This window comes from Durio zibethinus, chromosome 1, assembly GCF_047325235.1.
Source record: "Durio zibethinus cultivar Kanyao isolate XHJ-2024 chromosome 1, ASM4732523v1, whole genome shotgun sequence".
Classification (NCBI taxonomy): Eukaryota; Viridiplantae; Streptophyta; class Magnoliopsida; order Malvales; family Malvaceae; genus Durio; species Durio zibethinus.
Genome location: NC_143162.1, coordinates 320,564 through 344,098, shown reverse-complemented (window position 1 = coordinate 344,098; position 23,535 = coordinate 320,564). Strand labels below are relative to the sequence as shown.

The 23,535-nt window shown below is 28.9% G+C and overlaps 2 protein-coding genes across 3 annotated transcripts; both read right to left on the bottom strand.

Annotated features, from left to right (window-relative positions):
- Window positions 1-5,722: 5,722 nt before the first annotated feature.
- LOC111312960 (uncharacterized) lies at window positions 5,723-7,649 on the bottom strand. The gene is made up of 3 exons (XM_022913751.2): window positions 7,474-7,649; window positions 7,082-7,362; window positions 5,723-6,836 (listed from the first exon to the last, which is right to left on the bottom strand). Exons 1-3 carry the CDS (start codon window positions 7,573-7,575, stop codon window positions 6,803-6,805), a joined length of 417 nt encoding a protein of 138 aa, XP_022769486.2. The 5' UTR covers window positions 7,576-7,649; the 3' UTR covers window positions 5,723-6,802.
- Window positions 7,650-14,613: 6,964 nt separating this feature from the next.
- Window positions 14,614-17,870, bottom strand: LOC111310884 (uncharacterized). Of its 2 annotated transcripts, none has more exons than XM_089751771.1 (4): window positions 17,680-17,870; window positions 17,157-17,373; window positions 16,529-16,747; window positions 14,614-15,159 (listed from the first exon to the last, which is right to left on the bottom strand). In XM_089751771.1, the coding sequence occupies exons 1-4, from the start codon at window positions 17,712-17,714 to the stop codon at window positions 14,935-14,937; spliced, it is 696 nt and encodes a 231-aa protein (XP_089607897.1). In that variant the 5' UTR covers window positions 17,715-17,870; the 3' UTR covers window positions 14,614-14,934. The 2 variants fall into 2 exon arrangements, with proteins under 2 accessions (XP_089607897.1, XP_022765994.2); XM_022910259.2 differs by having other exon boundaries at window positions 17,157-17,363; window positions 17,679-17,869.
- Window positions 17,871-23,535: the final 5,665 nt, after the last annotated feature.

Sequence of the window (23,535 nt, the reverse complement as noted above, 5' to 3'; positions counted from 1 at the left end):
CGAAACGGACTTTGACTTTTGCTTATGACTTATGGTAACATGAAGAATTTGGTCTGAAGCCAGGTATGGAAAGAAACACTATACTACATGGGAGACATTGTCCCATTGAATGGCACATGGTTCTGCTTAAACAAGTAAAAAAAAGTAAGAAAGAAATATTGCATCACTTATTTCCTATACTGATTGCAATTGCGTTACTGGGTATGAAGGACACCTTCGGTACCTCTACTGAAGATCTCACAAAGATGAAATCTCAGTGAATTTCCATTTACTGATCCTATCTTTCACAGAATCAATCTCCCTTTTATTGTACATGAATATATGAAGCTCAGCATGTCTAGAAGCACGGGAGAATGTTCTTTTGCGGATGCTTTTACCAGCATTAGATACTGGGTCATTCATAGCAAACCTATACCTTCCCTATTTACTCGACCAATTAGGGGGGTTGAATCGAACTCGGAGATTGAATAGGAAGATAACTCTATGCAGCGACAGAGCCAGGATCTCTATATGTTGATAGATACCCGAGAGACAGAGTCCTATTCTTAAGGCATGCCCCTACTCAACTTACTATTGCAAATGCCAAAACACCAAGAGCGGCAACTCCAAGTTCTTTCATACTCTCCGTTAAGGGAAAAGAGCTTAACGCTGCGGGGGAGGCGACTTTTCTTTCATTTCATTCACGGGAGACCTATCAAATCTCTGCGCATTTCTATAAGTCATGGTCACATGTATTGTGAACATTCAACCATCAAGAGCGAAGGTCAAATGAATGCTTTTCTCACCGTCGTTAATTTTAGGACATGAACTGGGCATTGTTTGAGTTGAAAGCCTCTGTCATGGTGCAACTGCCTTCATGACCAATGACTCAACCAACAACATGATTTGTAAGGAATCTATACGTACGTGTTGCAAGGCTTAATGTGTTAAACCTTTTTTTTTATACCTATTCAATATTTGTATCCTGCCGTCCAGTATCAAGATCAATAGCGTAGTTTTAATTAAGCAATATTTCACACTTAACAGTTGTTATTCTTTTTTTTTTTTTAAGTGATAATTTAGAGAGATCCAAATTCAAATCGTCATATGTAAAAAGAAAACGATGACGACGACGGCTACGGCAACCAAAGTGATCAAATCGAAGCTGCCTCTACCCTTGCAATCAAACGTTCCTTATTATATATAGAAGAGAAAGCATTTACATATATATTAATATATATACTAAATGCGAGGTCGTCTCGATCTGAAGTCTGTAAGTGTACGCAGTGTCTGTAAATGAGTATTTACATATACTCATGAATCACGAATTCATGATATCAGTTAGATGTTCTGCAGTGTTCTTGTCGGGATTTCATGATACTCTTGTCGGATGGAGTTCAAATATGACTAAGCACAAACTTAACGACATTTATTAGTAGATCAAAAAAGCCATAGTCATCCCTAAAACACCATAGAAACCAACGCGGCTTGGTTATCCCGAAGTTAAAACAAATTGTTATCAACTTAAACTTGATATATATATGTACTGATGACTTGAAGAGCCAAAAACAATATTATTTCTAAGGTTGTAAATACATACATATATATATATATATATATAAATGTATAAATAAATTTAAAGCTCATGAGATATATCAAAAAATAAACACCAACCTTATAAGTCAACTAAACATAATATACATTTTAATAGTCCCCTCAAATTGAAGATGGTTTGAAATGAAACATCTAGAGTTTGAAAACTAAATAAAAAAAAGTGAACTTGAAAGAGATTTTGTAAAAAGATTCACAACTTATGATTCAGAAAAAATATACGGTGGCATGATGGTGCCTTTATGTATCTCTTGTCTGATGAAATGACAATTTATTTCAATATGTTATTCATGAAAAATATCATTGTGAGCAATTTGAATTGCACTCTTACTATCACAAAAAAGCGAGATAAAAGTAGAAATGTCAATACCTAAATCCATAAGTAACCAACACAATCAACTAATTTCTACTATAGTGTCTGATAAAACTCTATACTCTGCTTTACTTAAAAGTGTCACAATTGTCTATTCTTTGCTTTTGCAAGATATCAAAGAATCACCTAGAAAAACATAATAACCAGTTGTAGAACATTGATCATTAACATCACCAACCTAATTAAAAAAAAAAAAAGCACAAAGTTCAGGTTTAAAAGTTGGTGAGAACAACAAACGTTTATGTAGTGTTCCTCGCAAATATCTCAATATCTTAAGAACTATAGCAAAGTGAATTGTCTAATGTGCTATAATAAATTGGCTTGTAACTTGAACTGTATGACTAATAGTAGGTCTTGTAACTATCAAATATATAAGACTACCAACCAACTACCTATACAAAGTAGCATCATTGAGAAGTTCTCCATCAATAACTTTCATTTTGACGTTAGTTTCAAAAGTAGTGTCAACAATTTTATTATAAGATAAGTTAGCTTTAGAAATAAGATCAGAAACACATTTCACTTTAGACAAAACATATCCATACGAGGAATTATCAACTTCAATTCTTAGAAAATATCGTAATGGACCAAGATCTTTCATTTCAAAAGTTTGGCTAAGATGAATTTTTATATTTTGAATACCAAAGTTATCATCTCGAGTTATCACTATATCATTAACATAGAGAAGCAAAAATACAATATCTCTTTTATATCGATGAATAAACAATGTTGAATGATAAAGACTCTGTATAAATTTAGAGTCAAGCATAGCAGTATTGAATTTCTCAAACCAAGCATGCAGTGCTTGTATAAGACCATATAAAGCTCGTCAAAGCTTGCACACTTGATTAGTTTGGTAAAAAAATCTAGGGAGAGGTTTTATATAAACTTTTCACGAGGATCTCCATTAAAAAAAGCATTTTTTACATCCATTTGTGATAAAACCCATTCTCAAATAGAAGCAATAACTATAAAAGTTCGAACAAAAGTCATGTGAGCTACAAGAACAAAGATTTCTTTATAATCAATACCATACTCCTGTGTAAATCCTTTTGCAACTAACCTAACTTTATATCTCTCGATAGACCCATTTGATTTAGTTTTCACCTTGTACATTAACTTACAATCTATTACAGATTTTTTAATAGGTAAATCAACAAGGTCTCAAATATAAGTTTTCTTGAAGGCATCTAATTCTTCTTTCATAGCTGCTTGCCAAAAAACGATTATAACTTACTTCACGATAAGATTTAGGTTCATAAACTAAAAGAATAGTAGATAAGAAATAATGAAATTCATGATAACATTTTGAAAAAATTTGCTCACATGTTGAATGTCTAATTTCTAGGATAGACGACTCTAACGAATTGGACAATGGTGGTGCATGATTACTTATGGTAAAGTTAGTGATGGCACAAGTTTAATTTCAATGAATCTGTTGAAGAGTTAAAGAACTTTGGGACACATAAGAAGATTGATTAAAGTCATTTAAATTAACAAAAGGATAAAAAAAAGATAAAATACTCATAAAGATTAGTAGATTTTTGAAAATGAGGCAATAGATACATCGAAATATTTTTTCAAAACGTAACATGTTGAAAAACACGAAGTTTTTATGTAAAAGGATCATAGCAACAATATCTTTTTGGTCTAATACCATGCCCTAAAAATACACAAATGGTAATTTTTTGAAATAATTTATCACACTAAACTTTAGAAAGAGAAACAAAACATATAAAATCAAAAATACAAAGCTTAGGATAATTAGGAGTATTGTTATACAAGCATTCAAAAGGAAAAATTTCACTAATGACAAAAGAATGAATATGATTAATAATATAAACTGAAGTAACTACAGCATCCTCACAAAATTTCTTAGGAACCAATGAAGATAACAATAAGGCTCTAGTGGTTTCCATGATATGATGATGTTTTCTTTCAGCAATACCATTATGTTGTGGTGTATCAATACAAAATAATTCAAGAATAGTACTTTGAAAAGCTAGAACTCTTTTAAATTACTTGATTGATATTCTCCGACAGAATCAGCACAAAAAAGTTTAATTATTTTTTAAAAAAATTGTGTTTGAATCATGGCAGAAAAATCTTGATAAATTTTAAGTAAATCTGAACAATGTTGAAACAAATAAATTCAAATGTACCTCGAATAATCATAAATAAAAATAACATAATAACAAGAACCCTTTTATAGCAAACAAATAAAATAAGCCCCATATATCAGAATGAACAAAATCAAAAGAAGATAAAGAAACTGATTCAGTTTTATTAAAAGGTAAAGTAGACTGTTTTGCTAATTTGTAATCGATACAATTATTGGACATTTCTGACTTAACATAACCTAACTTGCCACAAGATACCAAATATTGAAGTCTAGAATAAGAAACATATCTTAACCTACGATGCCAGAGGGAAAAAGATTAAAGCTTATGAACACTAGAAACTAATAAGGATTTTCGCATAAAAGGATGATCAAATTGACCAAAAGGATGATATGACACATGTAGGTTTTCCAAAACAAGTAATATTTCAATTTTACAGCCTGTCCCAACTACTTTTCCCATGCAACAATCCTACACCATACAACTACGAGAGTGAAAAATGAAATTAAGACCTTGATCACATAATTAATCAACATAGAACAAATTCATGGAAAGTGATGAAACCAAAAGAACATTATCAAAAGAAACATTTTGAGAACTTGAGACAGAGTGAATATAAGTAGCAGACATATTTGAACCATTAGCAATATGAATAAAAGGTGAACAAGTAATAAGACTTAAAGAGTCAAAAGATAGAATTATCAAAAGTCATATGATTAAAAGCTCTAGAATCAATGATCCAATCCTTATAATTAGTACCTAGAGTAGTTGACAATGCAGATTTAGAAAAATTATTACTTATAGAGTTGTTACTCATATTAGAAATAACCTGTCGAATAATCTCTTGAGTTTGATCTATAATGAAGTGAGAGTTAACATTAAAATTTTTTGTAAACAATGTCACAACAGCAGTTTACCCTATTTTATGCAAGCCAAATTTCTTTTTCAATTCTAAAAAATTATGCATTGTATGTCCCAACTCGTGACAATAGTAACATTCAATTTTAGAAGAACCATTTCATTGAGATGAGCCAAATGAATTGGAGATAAATTTTTTTATACGTGCAGCAACCATTAAAATAGTATCATCCCTTTCTTTGGATTGATTGAGGATGCCTCTCCTAGTTTCTTCTGTCATCAATTCTAATAAAACAACATCAACAAAAGGAGAAGGGATACAATGTAGAATAAAAGCACGAATAGACTCAAAATCATCTTGAAGTGCCATTATGAATTGTGCAAGATGACTTTCTTCTCTGTATCGGTAATATAATTATGCATCAACAGTCCATTTAGGTTCTATAAGAGCTAAGTGGTCCCAAATAATTGACATTTCATAACGAAAATTAGAAATTGATTGTCCCTTTCTTTGTTTTCGAAGTAGCAAGATCTATTTTAAGTTTATATCTTCGAGCAAAATCAGTTTGAACATAATATTTTTCAAGAAAATCCTAAACCTCCTTAGCAGTGTCAAATTTCCCAAGTTGCATACTAATTGAATAAGTAAAAGTATTAGCAATCTAAGTAACAATTTTGCTATTATTAATCTCCTATTGTTCATATTTAGACACAAAATTTTTCAATCCATCAAGAGCTTTCGAACATTTTTTATCACCTATAACATAATTCCTAAGTCCTTTTCCTTTTAAAATATTTCACATCAAATAAAACCAATGAATGTCGTTTGTTCATGTAATTTCATTGGAATAGATTACGATGATTCCGAGAGAGCCATGAGAGCAAAACAATTCAAAACTAATACATTGATCAACCCATAATAAGCTAATAAATTGATCAATTTGTAACAAGTGAAATAGACAAGCCAATTACACAAGTGAACAATTCAAAACAAATAAAGTATTTAGTTAACCCATAGCAATGAATAAGAGTAGGAAAAGATAAAGGCAATTCCAATTTCATCAAACCCAAGTTGTAGTCAATGGTACAAAATCCAATTTCATCTAATTTCACAAAATGACAAAACAAAAAATAAATAAAAATGCGACAGCCATTTATTAAGGAAAAAAGAAAGAAAGATTAAACAATAGCATATCAAAGTGACCTGAAACAAAGAGAAATATCAAAATGGCTTTGGAAGTATTCTGCAATACGGAATGGAAAAATAAAGCTGGCTTGATCATTGAATCAGACTCCAAAGTAGCAGTAAACTGGTGCCAAAAGGTGGAAAATAGGCCATGGAAACTATGGCAGATTCTTCATGATATTGACAGATTGATACAAGAGGTGGGAAATGTGAAAGTAACAAATATATACAGAGAGGAAAATGGGATGGCTGATTCATTGGCAAAAGCAGAGGTGGAAAGAATGAATGTGTTTACAGCTTGGTGGCAGTTTGAAATGAGGACTATCAGAGAATTCTACTGCTTTTAACAGGATACTGTTATGATACATTGTAGAACTGGCTGACTTTTATGTAATGGTATAAAGTCGGGTGGTTTGTTCGGATGGGAGACATTTTGTAACTCATTCCTTTATTAACAAAATCATACTGATTTAGCAAAAAAAAAAAAAAAAAAATCAAAATATACATCTTATAAAGGCTCAAAAAAGATGAGTCACAATTGATTTTTTATTCTCTTCTCAACAGGAAATAAATTGCGACCAAAAGTAGTTACTAATGGGTTAATTATATTGCATGTCCTCTGCCACGCAGAAAAGCAGCTTGCTTGAAACTAAAGCAGCAAGCTAGAGCCAATTACTACTTTTCCTTGCTTTGTTTTGCTATAACTTCACTGCAATTTATATAAAAAGGGAAAGAATTAGTGAAAATTATTGATAAGTATATAATCATGAAGTTTAAGAAACATTTTTCTAATTTTAATGGTAAAAATATGCTTCTATTATATTTTCTTATTATCATTTGTATTTTTTTTTTTTGCCATAGTATTTCATTTTACTTCCTTAAGTTATAGTATAAAGTAAAGAATAATAGAAAGTAGGAAGGAAAAAGGACATTAATAAGGGAATTAATTCTAACCGGAGAATCTGAGTAAGGGCAGCAGCTTGGGTGAAATTATTGACCTCTCGTGCTTTAAGGATTTGAAACATAAGAGAAAGTCGAAGTTGGGTGTTGAGACTTTGCAATGTTATAAAATCAGTCTCTCTTCGGAGTTGCACACGTTCCAACTCTACCATTTCCAGTTTTGTTTTCACTTCTCTTTGCTCCTTTCTTATGCTTTCCTGTTCCTTGCTAATCTCCTCCATCTCCTCTTTTAGCCTTTCCATCCTCCTGTTTAAAATTTCAGTGGCTCTTCTCCTCTTCGTACGTACCAAATTGAACAATGAGACCAACAAAAAGAAAAAGTATTAAAGAAAAATCTTCACAATGACATTAACGATGATAAATGAAAGTATATATATAATATGTACCAAATGCTTCCTTTGGGATGATTTACATGATCTTTTGGACATTAACAGCAGAGACTGCCTGGTGGCTAGATTCATGCCAATGGTTTTCCGAGGACCCTGCATACCCCAGCCGACCTTGTTAGCTAATCAGAGTGATCCTATAATGTATTAGCCTCGATTCGAATGATCTTCTCAGCTCCATCCCCATGCAAGCATTTATATAAGCCATGTCATAAATGTAGCGGTTGATAATTATCCGACAACTTCTCCGTTAGTTTCTATATATTTCTGTGGTAATAAATTTCGACTAGCGGAATAGAAGAATAATTATTAATCCATCAAACGTTCGAAGAAACTATAGAAAGAGATGCATTCGTCGATCAAGAGAGCTCGTTCGTTTTCTTTCGATTGATTGCACTCGACGTCAAGTCTATCGCCCAATGAAAATGTTTCTTTTTCCTTTTATATAGATTAAAACTATGAAACAAGTTAGTCTTTAAAAATTAAAAAAAAAAAAAAAACCACAAAAAGAGCTTGACCACCATAGATTATATTTTCAATAAATTCAATTGCCACAAAACTCTGCTAAAACTAACTGTTGTTTTTTAGTACGTCTTTCTTGATGCAATGGATTGCTAAATTTTTTTTATATATATCAGAAGAAATCTATCCGCAATTGGAGGATCATACTAACCCAAGGATAGAACCAATGGGTCAAAACAAGTGGTTCCAAAATTTCTTTCTGATAAAATATTCTAATTAATTAATTCGGCGCCCGTTGATAGTGACAAGGACATTGTTTCCAAGCATAGCAGGACTTGGTTAATTAGCACTTCACTCACGACATTTTGACAATATTCTAAATTGACATTGTCAATCTTTTATAGTATTTAATACTTAAGTAGTACGGATCTCAATGCTTCGACAGGTCTTGTCTGTACTTTTGCTAACATTAGATGCATGCATTTGCAAACATAACCCCACATTCACTGTACAATTGGCAATTTGCAATGTGGTGTTCCCCAATTTCAATTGTAAAATTGTAGAAAATATAGAGTAAATCTACCATGAAAAGGACTAGCCAATAAAAGTGTACAAAATAGTTTTTGTTAAGTTGGGTGACTAATTATATTAAAGTTATGACTTATCGCTAACACACAAGTCAAGTTGATGGTTAGTGAATTTACACACGGATCTTAGTACAAAGGAAATCTGATGCAAGACCAAAGAAGCATTGGAACAAAACCCAAGAAATTACCAATAGACTAGATGAAACAAATTTTAAAAAGTACTCAAGTTTTTAAAATTTAAATTTAAAATCTTTTCTACGAGGAAATTAACATCAAGAAAAGCACAAATTTTGAATTTATATTAATGTTAGATGAGAGAAATTTCAATCAGTTTTTATTAAATCTTGTGATTTATATATTTATATAATATAAAATATTAATATTTATGTATTTTTATCATATTTTATATAAAAATTATATATTATAATTTATATTAACATAAAAATATAAAATATATTTTTTAATTTTTTAAAATTTATATATAATGATGATTAAAATTTTAAATCATATAATTTTTATGTCATATTAATTTTAATATTTGACCATTATATTATATCTTAAATTATCATCAGAATATACGCCAAAATCTCTTTCTCTTTAGCAGTTTGCTCGCCCATTAACTCTTGATATTTCCGTATTGATCGGTCATTTGGAGTTTCAGTGATAGAACAAAACTTTGCCCAAAGAAGGGGGCTGAAACTACAAAAGCTCAAAAGTTTCAATGTTGATTTCGACCCAACATCTTGACATGAACGGAATGTAATCTCAGGTCATTTGAATGTTAATTAACATTTTCAAAGAAAATATGTTAAATTTTAATATAGATATTCCATCTAAAATTACATTAATTTTTTTTAGTATTATTCAAATGTTAGAAAGTTCTTTTAGATTGAAAATATTTGAAATAACTGAAGCTCTATTGGTTTTACTTATGTTATTTGCTATTAATTCCTCAGTAATTACTATAAAGGAATAAAATATTAATTCAAAAAATGAATTTTAATATTGAAATAAAGTGATGCATATTGTTATCCATGAAAGTAAAATTTTAAAATTATAATTCTTCAAAAGTTTTGTTTCTTTTATATTTCGATACTACTTTTGTTTTTTACTTCTATAAAAAAAAAAAAAAAAGCAAAAATGAAAGCTTAACATAAGTTTATTGGCATAAATTTTCATTGCAACTATCGTTAGATGATGAGTTAATTTAGACCAAAATCCAAAGAAAACTAAGACAAAGCCCAATGTTTATCCTAAATAGAGGGGTAAATGGGTTACTTAGATTAGGTTTAGGTTAAATTATTTTAGGTTAAAAAAAATATAGATTCCGAGTTTGGATTTGGTTGAAGATTAAAAAATAATTGAATCATTTAATATTTGAATTATTTTGATTTTAAATTAGGTAAGGTTCAAATAGAAAATAACTTAATTATTTTGTATTTGATATATTTTTAAGTTGAATTAATTTGAGTTTAGATCAAATTAAATTTGAATTATTTTAGATTTGAGTTAATTCAAGATCGAAATATTTTAGTATCAAGTTATTTTATATCGGATTAACTCTCGGATCATTTTATGTTAAATATAAAATTAATTTTGTTCATTATAAAATTTTATTAATAATTTTTTATTAATTGATATTTCATATTTATTTTCAATTTAAATTTTTAAGTTAAATGTCTAAAGTGATTTAGTGGTCTCTGTTAAGTACTATAATAAATTACAATACATCTCTTTAGCTCCTCTCGACCTTTTCAAAAAATAACTGAAGGCATTAAGCATAATTGCCGTGGCTTATGTGCTTGGTGATAGGTTGGCCATTGTAATAATTTTATTTTAGTTCTTCTTGAATTTGTTTATGGTTGGATGTAGATGAATGTGTCATAAAAGTAACCATTTAAATTTAATTAGACCTAAAAAATGTAATTTTCATATTATTATAAAATAATTTTATTTTTATGATAATATACTAATTTAGTCATTAATTATCATAATTGTACATTTCCTATTTGTCTTAAATTTTAGAATGGATAATTTTAGGTTTGAATTCAAAATATTTTAAATTTGGATTAATTTAAATTTAAATTAGTTTAGATTAAAATCAATTCAAATTTAGATCAAATTAAATTTTATCACTTTAAATTCAATTTTTTAATTTTTTCTAATCGAATTATATATAATTAAATCATACCGGTTGAATTTAGGTTCGAGCCAATTAAATAGACTTTTTGAATCTAATCCGCTTTTACCACCTCTAGTCCTCACCTTTCAGTCTGCAAAGCCACACTTCAAGTCTAAGCCCTTTATCCATTGTATCCCAGCCACCAAATACCATTCTCTCACCAAATACCTCAAATTCTCTATTTTTAAATATCAATTTTTTTTAATTTTTTACTCAAAATTTTGTGTATGATTACATTGAAAAAAGCACTGCTTTGATATTATTATTAATTTTTCTTGAAAAATAAATATAAAAAAAAAAATTATATAATTACTTAGAACAAATAACTATCCATTTTGTAATAGTTATATAAGTTACTAATTTTAATATTGTTAAAAGATAATACTTTATAAAATTTTAATAACATTACATGATAAATATTAACCAGTACGATCAATTAATTTATCCCTCTTTGTCCAAGACCTGATTAAATCAACTATGGATATAATTTTCAAGTTCTCCTGCTCAGCAAATTGATCAAACTTTAGTAAACTAGTTATAGATCCTTTATTATCTATAACCTCCTTGCTGATTCTTGCCACAGATTTGGATTCACCAAAAACTAAAATAAATCTTCAATTATTTTTAAGCCATCAAATACTTTAGAGCCACAATCCAACAAATACTTGTCGGTGTAAACAACAACACTATTACTCTATTTCAAAGTTGAAACCTAAGAGAATACATTTGATTCAGAATAATTTACAAAATTTTGTTCGAAATCTTGATAATGGGCTTTTATTTTCTATGTTTTGTCCAGGATAATTCAATTACAAGAGAAATTGTTAGATTCCTAACAATACTCAAAGTTTTAAAGTCAAAATCTATCTCTCATTGTGGTATTTTAAGATTTTAAGGGAAAAAGTTATCTTATTTTTAAATTTGACCTAAATAAAAAATTTATTGCAGATCCATTACCCTTTTAAAAAGTAAATCTAGAATTTAGTTTTAGAGTTTTTTTTTTTAATTTGTCTTAGATTTAATTCAATTTTAATATATGATAATTAAAAGCTTTTAAGGAAGAAACATGTTAATTGATATTAATTAATTGCCACATATTCAGTTTTAACTTCCTTGAAATGCCATAATTATCACATATTAAAATTTTATTTTGGTCTCAAAGGCAGTGTTATGACATAATTGATTTTTGATCACAATTTAATAAAGATTCAAGTGGCTATTAAGATGTTTCAATGGAAAAACACCTTAATTGATTATTAATTAAGATGTTTCTTCCTAGAAACATCGTAAATGAGTTATATTAAAATTTAATTTTCCCTCTCAATTAAGGCGTTTCTTCATTTAAACATTGTAATTGTCACATATTAAAATTTTATTTTTTTCTCGAAGATCGTGTTCTAATAATATGTACGTTGTAATATCTAATCAAATTTAAAAGAACTTATGTTTAATACATCAAAAACGACATCTCTATATATGAAATGCTTTAATTGATGTCTTCATCATATTTCAATAATCAATACATTTTTTACTTTTATTTTAACATATATGAGCTCAAAGTAAATACTTTTTTATTTGAACCAACTTCAACTTCAACATCCGTCATTTAATTTTCGTCCTATTAAGTTTATTTACGTTTTTTTTTTTTAAATGATGTGTATACTATCTAATACCTAATTATTTGTTCTACATTAATTGTTGTATTCCAATCTTTTTTTTTAATTCTTTTTAGATGTTATTTAGATATGGATTGAAACTATATTGATATATCAAATGTATTATTAATTTTGGTGTTAACCACTTCATCTATAAATGTTTTGTTTCTTATTTATATTTTCATTTTTGATATTTGATAAATTCTATGTACCATATGTAAAGATTTACTTTCCAATTATATTTTCAACTTTAATGAGATTCTGTTTTCTAAATAGTTATGACCCGTTTATCACTAAGAACAAAGATAAAATTGGTTACATTGCTTAGTATTCATTTGAACCAAATGAAAACTTTATTACATGTGTTATGTTTTGTTACTATGACTTTATTACATATGAATCTTAGAAAATGACATAGTTTATTTTATGGTAGAACATCTTATGATAAGCTGCATATTAGAGAGTTAAATTTAAATGTAATGGTTTTTTAGATGGATAAATAGTGTGTAGATAATTCTAAAATGAATATGAGAGATTTTACAAAATTATATCATTTGTTTTAAATAGAAGAGGGATTACAGACATCTAAATATATGTCAATAGAAAACAGATTATTTGCTTGGTCACATCATTGCCTATCATATAAAAAATAGGGTTATAAAGCATCAAATAGCTAGATCTAGAGAAATGATTATTGGGCAATGCCATTTTGTGTTGAATTTTATTTTAAGACTGCATAAATTGTTATTTAAAAAACCCGAATCGATATCAAATAATTCAGCAGATAATAAAATAAAAATGATTCAAAGGTTGTTTAGGTGCCTTAGATGAGCCATACATTAAAGTCAATGTAGACGCAGTTAACAAGCTTAGATACAGGACTAGAAAAAATGAAATTGCTATCAATGCATTTGGTGTTTGCACGTTAGATATGCAATTCATATATATTTTACTGGGATGAAAAAATTCTACAGCAGATAGTAAAGTGTTAAAGAATGCCATTACATATAGGGTTAATGACCTCACAAGATATTATCTTTATTATGTTGGTTTTAGTTTTATAACGAAACACTTTTTTTTCTTGTGTATTAATATTATTCCACTGCAATAGGTAATAATTATTTGTGTGATATCGGATACATAAATAGAAAAGATTTCTTGACACTTTATAGAGGTCAAAGATACCATATTAGTGATTGAAGCACAGGACTCCAACCAACGACTTTGTAGAGGTCAATTAAGGTGTTCATATTAGCAAACGTCTTAATTGATCATATTTTATAAATTAAATTTAATACATCAATTAAGGTGTTCATAATAAAAAAAAAGCCTTAATTAATCATGTTTTATAAATAAAAAAATTATCAATTAAAGCATTCATCTAAACAAAATGACTTAATTAATGATGTATTCAATTCATATAAGAAATGTATCAATTAAAGCATTTATAGTAAAAAATACCTTAACTGATGATATTTTAAAAAATATAAAATTATCAATTAAGGCATTCATGTTAACAAACATTTTTATTTGATGATGTTTTATAAATTATAAAACTTATAATTAAGGCGATCATAATAACACATGCCTTAATTGATGATGTTTTATAAATTAAAAAATAAGTCAATTAAGATCTTTGGTTTCTTTTGCTGCTTCATGCATCATTTGTCATTTGAATATTTATTATTAATGAAACAAAATAAAAAATTGCATACAACTTGTCAAGAAAATTATGATAATTATACATGAATTAATAAACATGAATTCTCTCAATTAAACAAGTGAATTTGAAAACAGAACGTTTTGAAAATCAAACAAAACTTTGGATATCGCATTTTCTTTCTTTCCCCTAAAATTCAAGATTCTGCAAACCAACTTGCATATTCATCAATGGTAAAAACTCTGTGGTTAAGTATCCGGCAGTTGAGGATAATCACTTACCAATCCATAAGAAATCAACAGATGAACACAAGGACGAGGGATCGCTGGTGGCTGTCACGGTTATTGGATTTGCATCCTATTAAATCCCTGCTTCATCTCTTCCAATGTTGCTTCCATTGCTTCAATTTTTTCCACCCATCAAGCAAAATAGCCTTGATTTCCTTGTGAAGTTGATCATCTATCATGGCCAAAATCTTAGGCTCTCATACCAAATGATATGAGCCAAATTGTTCAACAAAAAGTGATTGTAACAGAGAAGGCAAATAGAGAATGAAGCAGAAAATAGAGGAAGAAGATAGAATTAAAAAAGAAGTTGGAGAGAGAATTCTTTTTGATATTGCTTAACAATCCCTTCTACAATAACTCCCGTTCATTTTTTGTATTACTGTTAACAGAATGCACAGCCGTGATCCATGGATATAGGATGCTACAGCTAACTCTCTTTCTCACGTTCCTTAACTCTCTTTCTCACGTTCCTTCTAATGGAAATATCAGAACTTTAAAAACCAAATACAAACTAATAGGACCTGGTCTGGAACAAAGCTTATTAACAAAATCAACTGCATAGTTCACAATTATTTAGTTAAGCCTAGTAACAACATATATCCCGTAACGGAATGCATGGGGCATATCTTCAACATAGTATCTTAGCTTCCTGTTCTTGTTCACGCTTCTTGTCATTGTCACTGCTAATCTTCCCACATAAAGCATCATTCTGCACCTTGAGTACCTTATTTTCAATTCTTAATCTTGCATTCTCCTCGGATAGCTGTGCTAAGTAACCATTTAGATTGGCATTCTTCTTCAACGAAGCAGTTTCATCCTTTAGCTTCTCATTTTCCAGCCGCACTGGATCAGCCTACAAAGAAAACTACTATATTAAAAATCTATATCATCGTATTTAAGCTCTAACATGTTCGAGCAAAAATTTTGTGCTTTTAGAATGAGCTTGTAATAACTTAAACAAAAGTCCACTAAGAGAGCCCATATGAAATCAATAATAAACTATCTTCAATTTTTGGAGTTAATAATAGTATGATTCTGTACATAACACCAGCATGGGCTAATAAAAATAATCAAAAGAGACACAAGAAATGTAGGAGACCTGCTGAGGCCAAAGACAAATTGAAAGCTCTCTTTATAGAGTAGTACACAAATGCACATAAAATAAAAATGCCAATTAACTAATAGAATTATTAGCAATTTATTTTGTTTTTGGATAACTTATTAGCAATGTATTCTTATTGAATAATTTAGGATCTCTTTAGCACAACAATGACAACTGCACAGTAAAATAGAAATGCCGATTTAAGTAATATAATTATTAGCAATTTATTCTGTTTTTGGATAACTTATTAGCAATTTATTCTTGTATTGAACTATTTAAGATCCCTTTAGCACATCAATGAGATCTGTATGGGGTTTAAAACTGAAAACAACATGACAATAAGATTGAGTGTTTCAGTAGTGAAATTGAAATTAGTGGTGGAATGATATTCATTTGGAAAGAGCAATGGTAGCTGTGTGGCGGAGAAAACGATCATTAGGGATATCAGATTAATATCACATTAAAGTTTGTATATTATGTAATTGTATTATATATTTGATGTTTAGAAAGTTAATAAAATTAATGAAAATTAATAACAATTACTTTTATATCAAATAATAATTATTTTTACAAATTAATAGTAATATATTTACACATATTTGAAATTAATAAAGTAAAAGTTGTTTACTTAATTATTTATGTATTTATTTATCTCATTAGATAAAGAAATCACTCATAAACATATTAAACAAGAGTTTGTTTTCTATGCACTGTTGACGGAATTTTTAAACTCTACAAGCAGGATTAAAAAATTGATAAGTGTACTTTTTTTTTTATGATATTAGTTTTTTACTTTTTAATTTAACATACCTTATGAGGTGTGTGTCTTGCTTTTAATTCCATTGGTAGAGTTTGAAAACTCCACTACTGGTGTGGATGAAATAAATTTTCAATTTATATTTATTAATATATTCATTTCAACATTTATTTATTTACTTATCTATTTATCTATCATATATTTTATTACGTTAAATAAAAAAATAAAAAACCTTGAATATACCAAAGCCAATATCTTTTCTCACTATTAGAACCATTAAGGAGTATAACCCTTATTTTCTTCAAGGGGAATGAAACAGAGAGTTCACATGTACATTGAGAGTAGAGAGCAGTAGAGACTTACTAAAAGCTCTAAAAGTGTTTGCGCAAGAACATTTTGCCTCTCATGCTTGCGCTTAAGCGGACAAAGATCACTCCTCAACTGATCAATCTCTTCTTTCTGATCTCTCAAAGTTTGATTCATCAACAAATTATCCTTTCTTAAGGATTCATTCTGTTTCTTTAAAGATTCATTTTCTCCCCCAAGATTCTTCAAATTCGATTCCGTTTCCACTTTGCGATTCTGTGTAGAAAGGAAGGAAACAGACATCATTCATGATTCAAATTACCCATCCCTACTCACCAATCCTCATAAAGAGAAATCATTCTGTACATTGAATTCTACTTTAAAACTTCCCTTTTAATATCTCTAAGCTCTAAGACATATAATGATTACATTTTTGCTTTTAAAACAACATTTTAAATTTGCAGACAACTCTTTAGACCTGTCCATTTGCATTTTTAAATTAGGGCAATCAAAGTTAAACTTCAATACTAACTAAATTAGTAATAAGTTCAAATGGTTCACATTCTATTTTCAGTATAAAAACAAAACCAGAACGAAAATTGCATGATATTCAATCCCTTTTTCTCTAAAAGCAGGAACCAAATTCTTGCAAGAGAAATGGGATTAGAAAAGATGTTATGCTCACCTTACATCTTTCCCGATATTCCCGATCATTTTTCCTTTTCCTCTGAGTTCGTTCGTTTCTTTCCAAAAGAGAACCGTTGGAAATATTTGGAGATTGAGATGGTTGCAGTGTGCTTACATTAGAGATCTGGTTTGGGACAGCTCCGCCGCTTATTCCAGGTTGGTTATTGCTTTGAGGCCTGACGGGGTTCGGTATAGGTCTCCAAAGCTGAAAAGGCAAAATAATAATAATAATAAAGAAAAACTTGATTATCTACGTAAATTGAAATATAGCTTCATTTTATGTATTCTGTTATAAAAAAAAAAAAAAAATCACCCACATTCACATGGCCTAGGATGTCCTGAAAATCATAAGATTATTAAGCTTACAGATCTATAAGCGCAGTGGGTGAGAAATAATTTGAGAAATTGTACAAAGAAAAAACATAGCAAGTCAAGTAACATATAATCTATGGGGTTAAAACTTAAAAAGGAAAGAAAATACATAAAAATAGACTTTTGGATTCTAAGAAGAAATGCTTACCTCTTCAACTTCAATATCCTCGAACCAGTTTTCCATGGATTTTTTTAGGAACAAAAAAGAATGGATCGTTGCTAGTCGGAGGCGATAATTGGAGACGAGCGACAGAGATAGAGAAAAAGCATGTATTTGAAAAGAAAAATAAATAAACTGAAAGGAAAGTTGGTCGCGCCCGATTTTGATGAACACTCGCAAGGGATCGCGCGATTATATAGAGTTACAGGGCTTAAATATTATATGCATAAATAAATATTTTTATTAAATGGGACCCAATGTTGTTGAATTTTTGGTCGTTGGCCGTCAAACAAAGAACCAATGCAATTTATTGGCCAAAAACATAGGCATTTGTTATGGATATCGCATTATTTTTGCCTTTTTTTTTTTTTTTAATTTGGATATCTTAAAATTATTTTTTGAATTTTATTTTTAAAGTGATTTTTTATAATTTTTTATTTTTTAATGTTAGAATTATAATGTATTAATTTTAATATTAAATATACTGAAATCAATTTTTTAATTTCACAAAAATCAATGAAATATATATATTTTTTTAAAAAAATAAAAAATATTTTAAGAAGTTTGAATTCGATCTTTTATTATTTTAATTTAATGATTATAGTCTTTTATCCTAAATTTTAGGAAATTCATCTTTATATTTTAATTAAAAATCAATTTAAAGATCACTGATAATATTGTGAAATTTTATTATTAATTTTTTATGATATGGTTTTTGTTGCGCAAAATGATCATATAGTTTTCTATTGATAAAATGACATCGTGAATTTAAATTTTTTTAATCACATAACATTAAATTAACAAAAAATTAATATATTTAAATCAAAGTTTTAATAAATATAAAACCAAATTAATTAAAATTAAAAATCTATAATTATTGAATAAAAGAATAGAGATATCTAATTTAAACTTTGATACTAATAATTTATAAGTTAAGAACTTATTATTATTATTATTTTTCAAGAAATTACCTTTAGGGGACATTTAGTTTGTAAAATTTTAGATTTTGAAAAAAAATGTGATTCTTAAAAAAATACGATATTTAAATTTTTTTTAATTTTTAAGATATTTAATATTTAAATTCACTTATTTGATTAAAAAAAATCTATGTATATTACTTTCTATATAATTATCATAATCTGCTTCTTACATATAGGAGAACTCTGGAGAGGATGCGGAGCCTAAAAAGGTCGATAAATGCCTTTTATCAAATCCTTGTGCATTTACACTTTGAAGAATCTGAAAACAAAGAGAAAATAATAAAATCCCACAAAGCTTAATAACGAAAAAAATTCCATCTAGGCCTTCATTTAGACCATTTACACTGTCTAGCGGCTTGGACCACGAAACCAGAGGCTGCACTAGCCCCGGCCCTTAATTGCAAGCCACCAGAGTGGGCAATGACTCCAATAGCAGTTTCTGATACGTCTTAAAATTAGAATATTTTGTTATTCTCAGTCTAACAGGAAAGGTGACATGCAACTAATATTTGCTAGAAATAGGGACATTAAGCTTGACAAACCAGCAAAAAGACTAGTATCCATCGCCCAAATCAATTGTGTTGAACAATATTTCACCTGTAATGGTTCAAACAATCTTCTTTATTTCTTGGATTGTGCCCTGGTGCATTTCTGGTTCCATAATTCCGTTCTTTGATAAAGTGATAGATTCTAGTCATCTTAATGTAACAGTTATAGGCATGCATTTTTCTTATTTCCTCTTTCTGTCATCTGCCTAAAACTACTCTTCCGGCTGCCAACCTTCTTATGGATATAAGAAATCTGCAGAATCTTCATTCTTATCTTATTTGTCAAAGAGCTATGGAAGGCCCAACGCTATACTTTCAACTTGCTGATGGAAAAAGATGCAAGGGGCATTGATTAAAGAGTTCATGACAATTGTCCTTCATAAGTCGTAAACCTTTTTGCAGAGAAATAATAGCTTAATGCTATCAGCTAATAGAAACTCAGATCAGAGAAATTAGTCTTTTAAGGTGTTTTAATTGAAAAAATATTTTAAATAATTGAGTTTTTTTTTTTTTTTAAAGTTTTTAAGACATTTTAATTGAAAAAACACCTTAAATAATTGATTTTTTTTTTCAAATCTTTTAATTAGAAAAACATCTTAAATAATTTATGTAAAAATTATTTAAAATATTTTAAAAATCAAATACCATAATTAATGATCATTTGTTTATAAGCATATCTGAAAATAAATCATGTGATAACATTTTAATTTATAAAAATAAAAAAAAATTAAATTATTAATTAAGACATTTCAATTAAAAAATATCTTAAATAATTAATGTAAAAATTATTTAAGGCGTTTGAAGAACCAAACGTCACTAATTACAATATAAAACAAATTAGCAGTAACGATATTTTTTTTGGGGGGGGGGGCGGCGGGGGCGTTTAAACTTAAACCGAGCACCGGAGCACAATTCCAATGTAGCCGGCAATGCGAAATCATGCTCGCGCGATCGCCACGAGTAAAGTTATAACTCCAAACCACAACCACAAGGGATGTTTGCGCTGTTGCTGACAAGACTATTCAGACAAAGGCACAAGCGTCGCACGAGCATTTTCTTAACACTTTTAAAACCATTCTTCCGCGCAAGCCCACATTAACTGCTACGCATTATCTCGCAATGCTGTCAATTGTGATTGCACTTCTAAATTGCAACTTCGTGTATCTGTGTGATATTCACTTTTAGGGAAAGCTAAAATCAATTTAGAAAATTCAAACCAATCGTAAAATTAATAATCCATCAATTATATTCTCAAAAAAAAAAATCCGCCAATTATTATCACATTCATTTGATACGTGAATTTATAGATTTGGATTTGTATTAACTATAATTAGAATGTTGATGGCTCTGCTAAGGGAACCCCTGGTCCAGCGAGATGTGGTGATGTTATAAGGAATTCTCATGCCCCTGGGAATACAACATGCAAATTTGGTTCAACTATGTGCGATAAAATTCACGTTTGAGGTGTTCGCAAAACTAAAAAGTTCAAACCAAATAGAGGCCTTAATTATTATTGAATCAGATTCAATGATTGTCCTAACCTAGGTAATGGGGAGGTAAGACCATAGAGTCTTCATCATATATTTCTGAAAATTGAGTATCTAATGTCTGCTATTGAGAATGTAAAGTTTGTTAAGGTATTTAGAGAGGCAAATGGTATGTCTGATGCCTTGACAAAGGCAGGGGTTGACAGAAGGGGCTGATGCCTTGGTTTACATGCCTCTTAGCCCACTACTTCTGGGCGAGGAATCATAAGGTGTTCGACTGTAAGTATTCCACCGTTCATTGATAAAATTTTTGGCTTAAAAAAAACTATAATTAGAAATTTTACTCGTGGTGGAACAAAATTTTTTTATTTAAATTCAGTTTTTTTTAATACTTATTTTTGTATATTTTAATTGATATAATTAATTAAATCCCTCAATAATTTACTATAATAAAATAAAATATAAGATAAAGGAAATCCCTCAATAATTTACTATAATAAAATAAAATATAAGATAAAGGATGAAATTATTACTTAAAACATTTTATTTAATAATAAATATGCATATATATTAATCAAAGAATTACTTTCAAATCTCTATTTTAAAAAAATTATACTAAAACAATAAATATGAATATAATTTTCATGAATTATACCATTTCGTATCGAATAAGTATACTACATAAAATAATTAAATATTTCAAATGGATTATTTCATTTAATTAAGCATGCTTTCATTTTTTATTTTATTGAAATTATAAAATAATAGTATAAATAAAATATAACTATAAAAATTATATAAATTTTAACATTTAATTATAATTAATTAATATAATTATATATTTTATTCTTTACTATCACAAAATTAGTAATCGAGTAATTTTTATTGTATTTGATTAAGTGCATACTGTATCAATGTCTTTATTTTAGCTTTTATTTAATAGAATTTTTATCTAGTTTTTGTTAGCGTGGATTTTAAGTTTATTTTTCAATTGAGATTTTGAGGATTTTTTAATTATTTGTGATTTTAGGAGATGTTTTGAAAGTTTTTGCTTTTTTTTTTGTGATTTTTTTAAAAAAAATTCTCAAAACGGACTTTGAGGAAACTAATAAAACCCCAAATATGATGTATTGTTATTATTTTTGTGTTTTTTTTAGAGATTTTGTGAATTTTTTCTTATTTTTTGAATTTTGTGATTCTTAAAAAAAAAAAAAAAACCCCAAAGAAGGCTTAATTAGCTTTCAAATGGCAGCCAATTGAGGCCTATAAGAAAATAAATAAAATATCTCCAAATAATAATACTACTAGAGGTAGTGCCTGCAATTCGGTGTCTAGAAAATTTTCCATATATAAAAATCACGTTAAGATATTATTAATCACTTATGACTTATGGTAACATGAAGAATTTTTGAAAAAATTATAGACATCATGAAAAAAGAGTAGTAACTCGTCGATAATTTTACGACATGGAGGGCATTATTAGGGTTGAAAATCTCTGTCATGCTGCAACTGCTGTCATGACTCAACCAACAACATGATTTGTGAGCAAGGAACCCTTGTTTTTTTTAATACCTATTCAATATTTGTATTCTGCTGCGTAATATCAATATCAATTGTGTAGTCTTTAATTAAGCAACATTTCAGGCTTAATTTAACAGTTGTTATTCTTTTTTCTTAAAGAGTGATAATTTAGAGATATATATAAGATCCAAGTTCAAATCTCACTTCCTTCTTTAACTTGGTCATATGTAAAAAGAAAACAACAACAACAACCACAGTGATCAAACCGGAGCTGCCTCCACCCTTGCAACCAAACGTTCCTCATTATATATAGAAGAGAAAGCATTTACATTTATATACTAAATGCGAGGTCGTCTCGATCTTAAGTCTGTGAATGCATGTAGTGTCTGTAATGAGTATTTACATATACTCATGAATCATGAATTCATGATATCAGTTAGATGTTTTGCAGTGTTCTTGTGGGGATTTTATGATACTCTTGTCGGTTGGAGTACAAATAAGACTAAGCACAAACTTAACAACATTAATTAATAGATCAAAAAAGCCATAGTCATCCCTAAAACACCATACAAACCAACGGGGCTTGGTTATCCCCAAGTTAAAACAAATTGTCATCAACTTAAACTTGATATATATATATATATATGTACATATATATATGTACAGCATATGTTTGCTTGGTTTTAGAGCTTTCACAAAGAAGAAATAGAGAGCATCGTATCCTCCATCTGAAGGTTTTTTGAACTTTAATGTGGATGGAGCTGCAAGAGGAAAGCCAGGACAATCAGGATGTGGTGGAGTACCGAGAAATGAGGAAGGGCAGGTTGTAGCATTATTCTCTGGACCATTGGGGATTCAGGATTCTAATATAGCAGAACTGATGGCTATTAAAATGGCTTTGGAAGTATTCTGCAATAAGGAGTGGAAAATAAATCTGGCTTGATCATTGAATCAGACTCCAAAATAGCAGTAAACTGGTGCCAAAAGCTGGAAAATAGGCCATGGAAATTATGGCAGATTCTTCGTGATATTGACAAATTGATACAAGAGGTGGGAAATGTGAAAGTAACAAATATATACAGAAAGGAAAGTGGGATGGCTGATTCATTGGCAAAAGCAGAGGTGGAAAGAATGAATATGTTTACATCTTGGTGGTAGTTTGAAATGAGGACTATCAGAGAATTCTACAGCTTTTAACAGGATACTGTTACGATACATTGTAGAATTGGCTGAATTTTATGTAATGATATAAAGTCGGGTGGTTTGTTCGGATGGGAGACATTTTGTAACTCATTCCTTTATTAATAAA

What these genes read in the sequence shown, in the direction of transcription:
- LOC111310884 (XM_089751771.1), bottom strand. Translation starts at nt 17,714, where the DNA reads ATGGAAAACTGGTTCGAGGATATTGAAGTTGAAGA. An exon ending in AATATCGGGAAAGATGTAAG is followed by an intron (nt 16,748 to 17,156) that starts GTGAGCATAACA and finishes CTTTCTACACAG; the next exon opens with AATCGCAAAGTGGAAACGGA. An exon ending in AAACACTTTTAGAGCTTTTA is followed by an intron (nt 15,160 to 16,528) that starts GTAAGTCTCTAC and finishes TTTTCTTTGTAG; the next exon opens with GCTGATCCAGTGCGGCTGGA.
- LOC111312960 (XM_022913751.2), bottom strand. Translation starts at nt 7,575, where the DNA reads ATGCAGGGTCCTCGGAAAACCATTGGCATGAATCTAGCCACCAGGCAG. An exon ending in CATCCCAAAGGAAGCATTTG is followed by an intron (nt 7,363 to 7,473) that starts GTACATATTATA and finishes GTACGTACGAAG; the next exon opens with AGGAGAAGAGCCACTGAAAT. An exon ending in GCCCTTACTCAGATTCTCCG is followed by an intron (nt 6,837 to 7,081) that starts GTTAGAATTAAT and finishes TATAAATTGCAG; the next exon opens with TGAAGTTATAGCAAAACAAA.